This window comes from Girardinichthys multiradiatus, chromosome X (assembly GCF_021462225.1).
Source record: "Girardinichthys multiradiatus isolate DD_20200921_A chromosome X, DD_fGirMul_XY1, whole genome shotgun sequence".
Classification (NCBI taxonomy): Eukaryota; Metazoa; Chordata; class Actinopteri; order Cyprinodontiformes; family Goodeidae; genus Girardinichthys; species Girardinichthys multiradiatus.
In genome coordinates, this window is record NC_061817.1 from 11,333,328 (window position 1) to 11,347,706 (window position 14,379).

Genomic DNA, 14,379 nt, shown 5'->3' on the forward strand with positions numbered 1-14,379 from the left:
ACATGCAAACCAAGATTCTTGAGTGTATAAACGCTGTCTCACAGTTACTGCAAGGTAAGGACGCAGATATTCTGAAAGCACATGCTCTTCTGCAAAACGCCATCAGCGTTTTGATGGAGTTTAGGGAACAATTTGCTGAAGCTAAGTCTGCCACTCTTGCTCTATCCAGAAAACGGGGAAGTCAATCACAGTTTGAAGCAACCATGGCCAGAAATGTTAAGCGTCACTGTGATGAACTTTCTGAAGACAGCCGCCTCACTGACGCAGAGAGCAACTTTCGGGTGCACATTTTTAATGCCTGTCTAGATATTATCAACCAGCAACTGTCCCAAAGATTCACCAGCTTAAACAGAACTGTGAAAATGTTTGAGGCAATTCACCCCAACACACTGCTGCAAGCAGGAGATGAGGAGTTACACCAAGTTGCCCGGCGGCTTAGTGAGCACTACAGTTGGGGCATCAGCCCCAGCTTCCCTGGCCAGCTGTTTGGTTTTAGAACCTCTTTTTGGGACCAGATAACAAAGCAAAAATCTGTTGCGGATTTGGCAAAAATGCTCCTTGTCAACCACCCAGCAGTAACTTCTACTTTCAGTGAGGTTTGCACCGTCCTCCTTTTATTTTTGACTCTTCCCGTCGCCGTTGCAACCTCTGAGCGCTCATTCTCCAAGTTAAAACTAATTAAAAACCACTTGAGGAGCACAGTGGGACAGGGGAGACTGAGAGGACTTGCCATGCTGTCCATAGAGAATGAGAGGGCAAAGAAACTGGACATACAGAGCATCGTGGAGACGTTTGCGAAGTGCAAGGCTCGTCGTATGCCCTCCAAATAGTGGTTAGTAGGCCTAAAGTACTTCATATTGAAATTTTATTTGTAAAAATATGGGCCGCTGTGCCAGTTTTAGCAAACATAAAATCTACTGATTTTAAATAGATAAAGTGGTTGTCAAAATGATCCAATGCTGTCCGTAGTGCTGAACTGCTTTGAATTTGTGTTATTTTATCATTAATAACCATGTAGCCTAATGTTTTTGTTGTTCTCTTGGTGTGTTATATTTCATCTCCTTGATGGTCTTCAAAATGACAGTTTTTTCCGTGTTGCCGAAGCTTGTAAGCCCCGCTGTTGCGGGTTTGTGTATGTTGTAAAATTATGTTATGAGGAGCTTTATTAAAAGGCCCGGTCATTTGCCCCACCCCCGGCCCCGCTCTGATTTGTTCCACAGGTGCGGAACAAACTTTTACAGCTTTAACCGTTTGCCACCCATAAGGGAGCCCAATCCCCATTTATTGAACATATAAAAAGCAATTTAAAAGCAATTCCTGCGCAACAGATGAAAAATTGTTTACATGCTTGTGCCAACCCCTGATAGAATGTTACCCATATTTAAAACCACCACTGCACTGTGCTGCTCCTCTACCATCTGTTGCTGCATGCTGCCAATTAGCAGGCTGAATGAAAGCTGCCAGACATTTCCCTAGCTTACAGAAAAGATAGATCAAACTGTTCAGAATTATGTCTGGTTATGAAAACGAAAGGGGGTCTAGGATGGAGGCGGTCTCAGAAACACAAACACACACACACAAACACACACACACACACACACACACACTCAGGGCGAGGATAGGAACTGACCTGAGCTGAACTCGTCGTTACAAATAGGAGCTGCGGCATTCCAAGTGGAGCAGAGTGGAGGCGCTCCCCGCCAATGAATAATAATATTAAGTAACTGCGCTGAGTGATTCTGCTCTATTTAACCGGAGAGGGAGGCATGGCAGCAGCTTCTTTCTGAGTGGGACGAAGATATTATTAAAGAGGAAATTATTCGGAAAGTACTGAACATAACTGAGGTAGGATGAACTTCATTTTCATATTTTAAATTAATGAAATACACATTGTGATCAGGCATCTTGTTACATTCAAAATCTTCACTTTCAAGCTGATGATCGATTAACATTACGTAAACGGCTTTACGTTATTTTCTCTGTGCTGTTTCTAAAAGATGAAACGCGTTCATTTGATTATTTCTGTTACCAGTAAACAGTCGCGACCCAGTGGATAAAATCTATCAGATTTCAGCGATGATCTGTGAAAACAGAAGCAGGTCAGCTCAGGTAGAGTTAAAAGTGACCGACATGAGATCGGTATGTTCCTTTTATTAGGACATGTGGGTCAGTGTTGGTGAGGCATGCAGAGCACAGCCCGACCCGAAACAGTTCAGCAATTACGTGATTCCGGCTCGTTAAAGATAACAATAACCTTTTACGCTCAGTCTCAAAATAATAAAGGTCTACAATTCTTGCGAGATTTTTACCCAAGTAAAAATCAGATTAGAAACTTAGAATCAGGATAAAATTTTAATTAGATTGAAATAAGGGTTTCTGTATTCCCCCTAAAGAGTGCTTGAAGTCTTTTCGGGAAGATTACCTCTGAGCGTTTCGCCTTTTGTCTAATATTGAACAGATAATGACGTTTGTCAAGAGGTGGTACATGTTGCTCCAATTTTATTCAAGAGATGTGATATGATTACATAATATTGTGTTGTAACGACTCTTGCATAACGACTATAATCCTTCTGTTCTTTTACCACTAGGTGGCAGTGCTGCAGTATTCTCAGCTATAAGAGTTCTTGAGAGTTTAGTAAGCTCAAGTCAGCCCTCAACTGTCCTCCCAGTCAATGCTTGGCATGATGTTTGAGGATGAGTCTCAGGGTATGAGGGGCCAGCAGGAGTTATCTGTTCTCCATGCCATGGATTCACCTGGTGTAGCAGCTTCTAGTGAAGCTGATGGTCCTTTGTCCTTTACAGATGAGGCTGTATCCATACTGACCTCCAGCAACCTGCTGGCTCGCTCTCTGCTGGGTCGCACCTCAGCCATTAAACGTAAAGAGAGCCCTGCTGCCACTGCCCGACGCAAGCGCGAGTTCATCCCTCAGGACAAAAAGGACGACAGCTACTGGGACAAAAGGAGGAAGAACAATGAGGCAGCCAAACGTTCTCGGGAGAAGCGGCGAGTGAACGACATGGTCCTGGAGAGCCGGGTTCTCGCTCTGCTGGAGGAGAATGCCCGGCTTAGGGCGGAACTGCTGGCTCTGAAATTCCGCTTCGGTTTGATTAAAGATCCTTCCAACACACAAATTCTACCACTTGCTGGAGCTTCTCAGCACAATGTTCAAAACCTGACTCCTCAATATTATTCGCACAGAGGCGATGCAGGGCCTCAAACCTCCCCAGCACCACATCCCAACAACCACTTAGGGCAGTCAAGCACCAGGGGCTCTAGGGAGGCAGGTAACCTATCAGAGGATTCTGGGTTTTCTACACCAGGTGGGTCCAGTGTAGGCAGCCCCATCTTTTTTGAAGACCGCTTTGGTGACCATGGGAAATTTTCACCGCACAGAGTGGAAGAGTTAGGCTATGACCTCCAGCACTCACCTGCTGATGTCCACCACCCTGCAGCAGTCAGTGTTGAGAAGCAGGACCAAGTGGAAGTGATAAAAAACCTTCCTCACAAGCTACGTTTCAAGACACCTGGAAGCGGCGAGGGCATTGATGTTGGGTGCGATAATACCAGCGCCAGACGCAGCCCCCCTATCTCCACTGCAAGACGGGAAGGTCCTCAGGAGGCCAGTAAAGGACTGAGTGGAGGTGAAGCAGGAGCAGGGCAATCTGCCGGCTCCTGGGTTCAGCAACTGGACGGCGAGGCATGTAGGAGGGAGAGTCAGACTCCTCATTATGGTGCTTCTAATGCTGGCTGTAACGTCCAGTCTCCTCCCACGCCTGGCCAAAGTGAAGTCCAGTATCAGCATGAGAACACTTACCTGAAGTCTCAGCTCAGCTCTCTCTCTGAAGAGGTGGCTCAGCTGAAGAAGCTTTTCACAGAACAGCTCATGTCCAAAATCAACTGATGACCAAGGGTGATAGTCAATTTGTGCTGATGGCTGGATTTTTAAAGTCATTTAGCACAGAAAAACAGCAATACAGGCTTGTCCTTGTATTCAGAAGGACTTTCATGTTTAAGTAGTTGCATGTTGTTTTCTAATGTACTCAGCGCTGGTCATTTGGCCCCTTTGCCATTTCGTACCATTGAATTTTTGGTAATTTGATACCTTAAAAAACCAGGTTCCATACATTCATTTGTACCCACCTAGTGAATGTTTTGCACCTGATTTAAAACCTGGCAATTAAAAGTAATGTTTCATTTTCAACTTTTTATTAAAGGAAAACATGGTTATGTGACTCAAATAAATACTATCTACCAGCAGGAAGTTGTTTGGTTAGATCAGAGGTCCTAAACTGTTACCAGAGATCAGAAAAGAATATACAGTTAAATAAAGTAGATTAGATGGGCAATTGTAGCATTTTTCTGACTATTTACATAATTCATTAAAAATGAAACTGCAAAAAAACCGATCCTCTTTTTTTTTAATGACCTGTGTATCAATTTTTTTTTATGGGCAGGAAATGGTAGTAGGACGGCAACATGTGGAAACTAAATATGGGTACAAATTGGTGAAGTGGTGAACTGACCCGGAGCTGAATATATTGTCTTTAAACACTCATATTATCTGCTGTTTAACAACAACTTGCTGTGACCTCACCTCCTATCTCTGTTGCTCATAAATAAGAGTCCTTTGTGTATATGTATAAAAAGTAAAATACTGTGTATTCTATACACTGTGACAACAAAGAACACACACCTCACAAAACGGACTACATGACATTATCACCTGACACCGCCAGATTAGATGAAGTATTTAAGGTGGGTTTTATTTATCACACAGGTTTCCACTGCTGAGATTTGTCTAATTAAAGCCTATAAATACAATCAGACACAAAAGGTGAATACACCCAGAGATTTAATCACTAACGGGTATAACAAAACATCACTCACAGAACCTGAAGGCTCGCTGAAATGTTTTGAATCAGATGTTTTTAGCATTCATAAATTTGCTTTAGGACAAACACCGCAACTTGTACAGTTTTGTTTGTGACTAGTTTTTGGAACTCATTCCTTTGTTACTGTTTGATCTGAAGTGACAATAATTCAGTCCAGACTGTGTTTCTGTGCATTTTCATATTTAAAAACAATAAATACATTTGACATATTCGGTGTCATGATGTTTCATTAATCTCAAGTACTATGCCAGGTTGAAGGTTCTATGAGTTGCATTACAAGATCATGTTTTCAGAATGGATGTGTCTTTCTGCCATAACAGGCTTTCATGTAGTTTGGAGATTTTGCCTGTGCATGCTTGGGTAGAAGTGTCAGTAGGTGCGTGTGGTCATGCATGGTTATTTGTCCCCTGGGTTGCCTGTCCAAGTTGTACCTGACCTCTTTCCACAGTGACCCCTTCAGATAGGCATCAGCGACCCTGAAAGGATTAACCAGGTAAAGAAAAGTGATGGAGGGACATTTTCAAATAAGGCTTTGATTTTTGACAAGGACAGTTGTCTTTGATGAGGTGTTCTTCGGAGAAATGTAAAGATTTAGCTGACAAGTGCTGACGAGCACAGGCAGTGAGGAGAGGTTGCACACTTGGCAAGTTTCTATTATAGTCTCTGCATAAGACGAAACAGGCTGATTGCCAACCAGACAGAGACAAAATGAGTGTCTGCTCTTACTCAACTGTCCTATTACAGACCTTCAGAACATAAGAGATTTATTCATACTAGCTGGAGCAGCATTTGTTCGGACTTGGAATAAATCGGTCTGAATAATGACTTCTGGGAAAGATTTTAAAACTAATATTTTTGCATAATCCTGCATGGTTTTTACAACACTGACTCTTAAACAAGCAATTCCAGATTACATACCTAACCTCAAAGGTGAAGAGGAAAATGTCTCTACAAGGCCATCAGCAGATGGCAGCATGGCCACAGTGCTTCTTCTGAGTAGCAAAACAACTATTTAGTGTATTTTAGATTTAAAATGTACAAAAATATCATTTCACCTCACTTCACCTTATCATCGTGATAAATGCACCTATACATATACACAAAGTACATGTAGTTCCAACCTGTTCTATAAATAGGTTGGAACTTGTGGAAAAATGCAGAATATTCTGTGCAATAAACAAACTGGGATCACAGATGTTTTTAACATTGTTTTGATACATTTTGCAACAATTCATTTAGTTTGATACGAATCATTATTGGTGAAGTGATAGAAAAAGAGCTCTATCAGAGGTTTTGAAGGGTGGGGCAAAAATAATGTAATGTAAAGTTAAATTAGTTCAAAACAGTTTTTTTCTTTCACTTCTTTGTCAAAGCCGAGTAGAATTTTACTCAGAGAAAACCGAGAAAGGCTGTAGGTGCTGCAGGTGCAGAGTAGAGAGAAGGGAGTAATTCTGTAGGTCCACTGCAACATGCTGCTGTTACACTACCATCCTCACACACCCAAAGCAAAAAAAAAAAAGAAAAAACTGCAACCCCCACATCCCCCTCTTATGCTTATTCTGTTCCCCCCTCATTTTTCTTCCCAATGAAAGGAAAGCTTGTTGCTAGGCAGGCAGTGCGACAGTTGCCATGGGAACGCTTGCAGACATAGCTAGAAGGTGGGGGAAATCGTCGGGTTTGGGTGAGGATAAGGATGGATAGCTAATGATGCAGAGGAGGAGAGACAGAGCGTGTATTTCTCCGGGGGGTGAGAGGGGTGGGGTGGGGGGGGGGGGGGGGGGGTGTAATTCACAGCCAATAGGTGCTCTCCTTTTTCGCTTTCTGCCAACCCCTCATACACAACAAGACAAAGAGGTGCAAAGGAATGGGAATCAATATTTAATTCTAATATATGGGGTTACCCATTTAATTGTCAGGCATTTAAAATGTAAAACCCACCTTGGACATGAAAACAAACGTAACTCGTTTAGGATATAAACAGTAAAAGTACTAAAATCTAAAGAATATGTAAATATCAAAGCAATTACACAAATAACTCAAATGAATCACTCAAATGTTTTGTCAAAAATGTATTATGAACAGGTTTTAGATCTAAATTAAGATGCACTTTTATCACCGCTATTAATGCAGGTATTAAAACAGTTTATTATACATCCTTCACCTAGCCGCTGTCTGATGTGGGATGCATGGAAATAGCTACTGACATTGTTCCTTCAACAAGAACCCAAAATGGATCACCAATAAATCATTGTTGGAAATTTAAAACTGCTATGCTTCTTCACTTCCTGTGGTTATGTGGCAGCAGCTTGAAGATCCTGAACAGTCAATGACCAGATTGAATCAGAGAAAGTCTTCCTCGTGGAGGGGTAACAAATGTACAGCATGGGACTTTCTCTGATTCAATCCCCTTTGTGCCACTGTGAGGGATAACTACTAAAAAGCCTACCCAGAGAATATTGTTTAAACACAGAGGAGTAATATTTCCTAAAACCTCCCCTGATCTTTGTGTTAGCTCATTCCAGCACCACCAACGTGAAACACAGTTCTACTGGGCCTGATTCGATTTTACTAAATTTGGAGCTGGTTTTACAATAGTATCTTGCAAAAGTATGCATATGCTATTGGTAAATAACGTGATGAAAATATCTAACCCATATTTTCCTTACAAAACTATTTTTTCATCATCATAATGTCTCCCCAAAAAATATATACAGGTCATGACATTGTTGCGGGTCGGTGGCATCTTCGGATGGGGGACTGAGTGTTGGGGCTGGTGATCGGGGTTTGAGGGTTTCGGCGTTTCTGGGGGGCTGGGATGTTGGTCCCGGTTTTTGGTTGGTTCTCGGGGCCCGGTGCCTGTCCTTAGCCTTGGGCCCGGTGGATGTGCCTGTACCTCCCTCCTTTGTTGGAATTCGGCAAACGGGGGTACCTTGCCTTGCCCTCGGAGCGCACTGTCCGGTGGAGGGAAGGGTGCGCTTTGTGGATGTGTCTTCACCGGCTTTTCAGGGATGGAGCTTGTTTGTGGTGGTGTGCCTCTGTGGGGAGGGGATTCATGGCATTTGGGCTCAGTGTTCAATATATGTTTCCTGGTTGGGGGTGGCCCTGTGGGGAAATTCATGTTGGGGTTCGTCAGGGGTGGGGGGCTCATGGGGTTGAGATCGGAATTCATTGGGGGGTTGGGATTGCTTTGTCCTGGAGCGGCTCTGGTTGGCAGGCTTGTTTTTGTACCAGGTACAGATGGAGATGGGGGTCGTTGGGGGCTGGGGTCAGGGCGGGGGTGCGGGCTCTGGGCCAGGGTCATTCAGGCTCAGGTGGTGCCGGCACTGGTCTGGGCTGGTGCTGGGGCGGCTTGCCTGTAGCCACCCTGGAATCAAGGGGACTACCTCCTGGGTCTGGGGGCTGGTTGCCCCTCTTGGGTATCGGTACCTGGACCTGGGAGTATAGTGTATGTATGGGGAGTATGAATGAGTGTACAATGCCCATTGTTGTGTTTCTTTACGTTGGGCGTGTGGGTGAGAGTGTTTTTATGTGTATGTATGAGGGTGGGAACGTGTGATTGTGAATTTGTGTGTCTGTTTTTTTGTTAGGTTGGATTTTGGGCTGCTCCCTCTACTGGATCAGCTTAGGCCTCCGATTAAATGTGGGGCCTATTTCCTCCCCACCACACTCCCTGCCGGTGGCTGGTGTCTCTGCCCGCTAGTGTATTGATGGTTTTTGGTGTCCAGGGCTGGGTGCTTTGGTGTGTGCCATCTCACTCCTGGTGGCTGCTTGCCAGGGCCTCGGCCCCCTGGCTCTGTCGGGCCTCTGCTTGGGGGGTTACGTGTCCTGGGGTCTCGGGTCTCTCAGTCCATGGCTGGATCTGCTCTAGCATAGACAGCTGCTGGTGGATCCTGTGGGCTCGTTGCTGCAGCTGCCTGGGGCTTCTGCACTGTGGCTGCTGGTTGGTTTCCCTGGGGCTCTCCTCTCCTCTTCTCTGGGGGGTTGTGGTAGCCCTGGCAGTGGTCGTCCCAGGGTTCCTGGGCTCTGGGGGGCGTCATATATGTGTGGCTCAGATCTCCTCCATGTCTGTCGCAGGTCCAGGGGGGCAGGTCTGTGGCTTCTCACACTCTTTTCGTTGTCCGATGATCTAACCCCTCCCTCCTACTTCCCCATGTCTAAAGGGATTGCTCAATCCAGCTCTCCATCTAACGGGTCCGGACTTCCCTAAACTTGAAAGATCTTACTAAGCAGGTTTACTGAAAGTTCTGTTTAAGCTGGTGTCGGGAAATGACTTGCCTAGCTTCTGACAGCCTTCATCCAAAAGTCTCGCCCTTCTTCAACTGGAGGTCCGGGCGACCGTGTAGCCTATCGCAGTCATCCACACCTGCGACAGTCACTTTTGTTCACGGCTGCTCATTCCCTAATTTACAACTGGCTCTTGGTATATGGGCTAGGTTGATTTTAGTAGCTCAGCACTAGCCCCAAGGGCGCTGTTTTAACAAACTTGACTAAGGCAACCTATAAAAACCTCCTAAAATATCTTAGAACCAGGCAACAAGACTTTTTACCACCAATGAAAAACCAACAATACGGTGACTCAAATAATTGAATGTCCACAATTTAACTAGAATTTTATATGCTTTCTTTAATTAGTAACGCTTTTGCAGGGGTCGGTAACAGCTTAAATTCGGCAACACAAAATAATTTCAATAATAGAAATGAATCAATCAACTCAACTTGTCTTTTCCTGATGCTGAAACTAGTGAGTTTGGAGAGGCTTTGAAGACGGAGGCTCATCCATGCACATGATGGAGAAAAATTCTTCTGGTAACAACGAGTGGTTTCTTGAATGGAATACGACTCAATCTTCAGTTTTCTTCCTTTAAGTGGCAGGCACTGATGCTCCAGGCTTTGATGGTTAAACAGGATCTTTGTTGTTATTTGTCTCAGAAGACAGTAGTTTCCAGAGGCTGAAGAGTTGAAGGAAACCCGGAGACATAAATGAGGTTGATTCAGGACTTCCAGAAGCCTGAAACCTAGAGCAATCAGCTGTTCACCGATCAAGTTCACTTCTGTTGTCTGAATAAAAAGGCTTTAGATGAAATCAGATTCTTAATTCTGAGGCACAGTCCTTTCTGGGCCCACGGGTTGATCCTCTTTTTAATGCAGTCGATCAGTGGGGCTGTGTCTCTGTTCCTTTTCCATCCAAGCTTCTTTTCTCCGTCCGAACTTGTTCGCTGGTCTTCTGCGAGGAAACAACCCCATTTCTGCTCTCAGCATTGTTTTTATAGCGCTTGATGCTTTCACCAGTCAGGCCCTTATTAGGCTTCTTAGTTATTGCGCAACCTATTCAGCTCAGCTTCTTGATTATTGCTCAATACTTTAGTCATGGTCATTGTGACCTACTGATTCTGCTTCTCAGCCTTGGAGATGCCAATAATAGCCACGCTGGTCTGTAGTCGCATCCTCCCTTCCTCCCGTTAGCATGCAGCTGGCTCTCGTCACTCCTAGTCATCCTCCAATTTTTCCCTAATCTGCTCAGTTTCAAACTTTACACAGTATTATACTTTCCATTCTTCAGCTTTCAGCATTTACTTTAAAACACAGTTGCAAAACCATCACTTCACTCTTTTTATTCATGCTTTACAAATGATTAATGTTATATTTCTCTCATATATAGCTGATTGAGAATGTCAAACCTTAATGTTTTTCCTCTAATTCTCAGTTCTTAACCACCTTTCAATCATGCATCTTTTAACTTGTTAATCAAAGACTACTAATTTTACTCAATACGTGTGAACAAATATAAAATCATCATACATCATTTCTTTGGATGTACTTGTTTATATTTTTGCAAAAGATAAGACAGATAACATGTGGCAGATAATATGTGGCTCCACACAGGCCTCTCCAGTATCTCAGCTCCAGAATATCAGAACATGCTTGTTTCACTCCCTACTGCTTCAACTGTGTGTTTTAATAATTATTGCATGGATTACACATAAGGATATAAGGATATTTATTGTAACCGTGAGCAGTTACTAAATGTTGCATGGATTACATGGAATGATCTCACCTTATTTTGACACTCTCTATAGCATTTTTTTATGGAGAAACCTTATATACACAAGCAACTTCACACTTACACCCACAGGTGTTTGAATACAGGTTTTAACAGATACACAGATGTCGTATATTGAATATATACTGTTGTGTATACATGTCATTGACTAAATATGCACTACAACGCGCGCAACTTTTGTTCAGAATCTGCTTCTTATCACTGGTAACGACGCGGCTTTCCTCTCACTCATTCCCGTAGCTTCACAGTGCTTTAAACGGTGAGTTCAATAGCGAAGCAAAAATGCTGAGCTTTGTCCCGCCTATCGGACGCTCAGCGTCTCTGAGAGTCTATGAGGCAGTGGGCTGGCCTCGGCTGGCCCGGACGCTCAGCTTCTGGATGATCTGTCTGAGGCTGAATCCCTTTTTGATTGACAGCGAAATCAGCGAATCAGCGATCTTGAAATTGAGCTTCAAACTGCATATATACACATACACATATACATATATATATCCAATTGCTCGTTAGCGCAAATGTCTAATCAGCCAATCACATGGCAGCAACTCAGTGCATTTAGGCATGTAGACATGGTCAAGATGATCTGCTGCAGTTCAAACTGAGCATCAGAACGGGGAATAAAGGCGATTTAAGAGGCAGACGGGCTGGTCTGAGTATTTCAGAAACTGCTGATCTACTGGGATTTTCACACACTACCATTTCTAGGGTTTACAAAGAATGGCCCGAAAAATAGAAAATATCCAGTGAGCGGCAGTTCTGTGGTTGCAAATGCCTTGTTGATGTCAGAGGTCAGAGGAGAATGACCAGACTGGTTCGAGCTGATAGAAAGGCAACAGTAACTCAAATAACCACTCGTTACAACCAAGGTGTGCAGAAGAACATCTCTGAACGCACAACACGTCAAACCTTGAGGCGGATGGGCTACAGCAGCAGAAGACCACACCAGGTGCCACTCCTGTCAGCTAAGAACAGGAAACTGAGGCTACAGTTGCACAGGCTCACCAAAATTGGACAATAGAAGATTGGAAAAACGTTGCCTGGTCTGATGAGTCTTGATTTCTGCTGCAACATTCAGATGGTAGGGTCAGAATTTGGGACATGAAAGCATGGATCCATCCAGCCTTGTATCAACGGTTCAGGCTGGTGGTGGTGGTGTAATGGTGTGGGGGATATTTTCTTGGCACACTTTGGGCCTCTTAGTACCAATTGAGCATCATGTCAATGCCACAGCCTACCTGAGTATTGGTGCTGACCATGTCCATCCCTTTATGACCACAGTGTACCCATCTTCTGTTGGTTTCTTCCAGCAGGATAACGCGCCATGTCATAAAGCACGAATCATCTCAGACTCGTTTCTTGAACATGACAATGAGTTCACTGTACTCAAATGGCCTCCACAGTCACCAGATCTCAATCCAATAGAGCACCTTTGGGATGTGGTGGAACGGGAGATTCGCATCATGGATGTGCAGCCGAAAAATCTGCAGCATCTGTGTGATGCTATCATGTCAATATGGACCAAACTCTCTGAGGAATGTTTCCAGTACCTTGTTAAATCTATGCCACAAAGGATTAAGGCAGTTCTGAAGGAAAAAAGGGGGTCAGCAGAGCATTATAGCATCAGCCATAATTTTCCACTTGTGTAGCTAAATCTGTTGGACTTCTTTTTGGCACTCAGACAACAGTCCTTTTTTTTATCAATTTGTAAAGAATAAATCTAGATTATTTTTTGCCTCAATTTTTGTGGTATGTGACCTCATAAGTTCCACTAAATAGTCAGGGCAAATTAAGTTAATTCAGCAACACTGCCAGTAACAGTAAGAAAGTTTTCAAATCAAGCCCACAACAAAGATAAATAGATTTTTTAGGCAGTTTGTCAAGATTGTTTCTTTTTATCCAGTTAAAATATGAGTGACCAAAATTTGTTCCAAATTTCAGAGAAATAACAGACCAATTAGCACATACACCGAAAGAGGAACATAAAACCAAAAAATGGTTTTGGTCTACTTTGTATAAAACTGTAAATGAAGCAATCTAAAAGAAACCTGCTTTTAGCAGACGCAATACAGTGTACATCCTGATGTTCCACTATGTAACACTTAAGGTTTGTTATGAATAAACCAAACTGTCTGGGAGACTGGAAAACCTCTTTACCTTGTCTAATTTTATGATAATGAGTATATTTTAAGAAACATCATGTTTTACGTGCGCCGCTTCTATTTCCTCTAGTGCTTATCATCATCATCATATATACAGCATGTCTTGTTTGTTGAGTGTTAGAGGTGTGTCCTTCCCTTTTTGAGTCATTATTTTGGCTTGTGCTGATAGTGATTATTTTTCCAAAATAACTGACAGCAGAACTCACGGCCATGTTAAAAAGGTCTAAGTGTATTTCACCCAGCACAATGGGGTCGGGACCTTAAGAAAACCACTAATAAGGGAGGCTAATCAGGGAATAAAATGCTTCAGTTTGCTATAGGAAGTATAAAGATTGAACTCTGGAGCAATGGAAGAAGGCGACGTGATCTGATGAGTCCAGATTTACCCTCTACCAGAGAGATGGGGCCATAACGCTGAGGGGAGATGCGCATGAAGGCATGCACCCATCATCCCTGGTGCTTACCATTAAAGCCTGTGGGGGCAGTGCTGTGATCTGGGGTTGCTGCAGTTGGCCGGGTCTTGGTTCATCAATGTTATGTGCCCAACGAATGAGGTCAACCGACTACCTAAATATACTGAATGACCAGGTTATTCCATCTGTGGATTTCTTCTTCCCTGATGGGCATATTCCAAAATGAATGCCAGGACTCGTCAGCCTAAAGTTGTGCAGGAGTTGTTAAAGAACCATGAGAAATCCTTTTCACACTTGGATTAGCATCTAGAGAGTCTAAACCCCAACCCCATCAAAAATCTTTGGGGAGCCGCAGAAGAATTTGCTCAGCTGACTCCATAAATATTCAGGAAGGCTAAGGGTGAGCGTTTATTTGGGCCTCTATCCATTCTTTGGGCCTGTATTCATTATTTTATTGTGTTTTTTCCAAAATCAGGTTCAATGTGTCCTTGGGACCCATGCCCTGTTCAAACACCCAGTTGTGTCCATCTTTCAACCATCTAGTTGTTGATTTGTTTTGAAGCTATAGAATTTGAAGAGTCTCGTTTCTTTCCCACTGAATTCATTTTATGCAGTGAATCAGTCCAAGTGACCAAGCAGACCCTCAGCATGATGCTGCCACCACCACAACTAAAAGATGGCACAATATTCTAAGGTAAAAATCAAAAGTAAGTCTAGAACGTACAGGAAAAGGAAAGAAATACATAGGAAAAAGAAATACTTCACAAAAAATATTACTCATTTGTGCATTAGAAATGGCGTACACAGACTAAATGAAATGTGCAACTGAGTAGAGTGATTTGAAAATTTACAAAAA

At 43.3% G+C, this 14,379-nt stretch overlaps 1 protein-coding gene across 1 annotated transcript; it reads left to right on the forward strand.

Annotated features, from left to right (window-relative positions):
• The first annotated feature begins 1,679 nt into the window (after positions 1–1,679).
• Positions 1,680–5,102, forward strand: LOC124862261 (nuclear factor interleukin-3-regulated protein-like). The gene is made up of 2 exons (XM_047356079.1): positions 1,680–1,845; positions 2,589–5,102. The coding sequence occupies exon 2, from the start codon at positions 2,673–2,675 to the stop codon at positions 3,900–3,902; it is 1,230 nt and encodes a 409-aa protein (XP_047212035.1). The 5' UTR covers positions 1,680–1,845; positions 2,589–2,672; the 3' UTR covers positions 3,903–5,102.
• Positions 5,103–14,379: the final 9,277 nt, after the last annotated feature.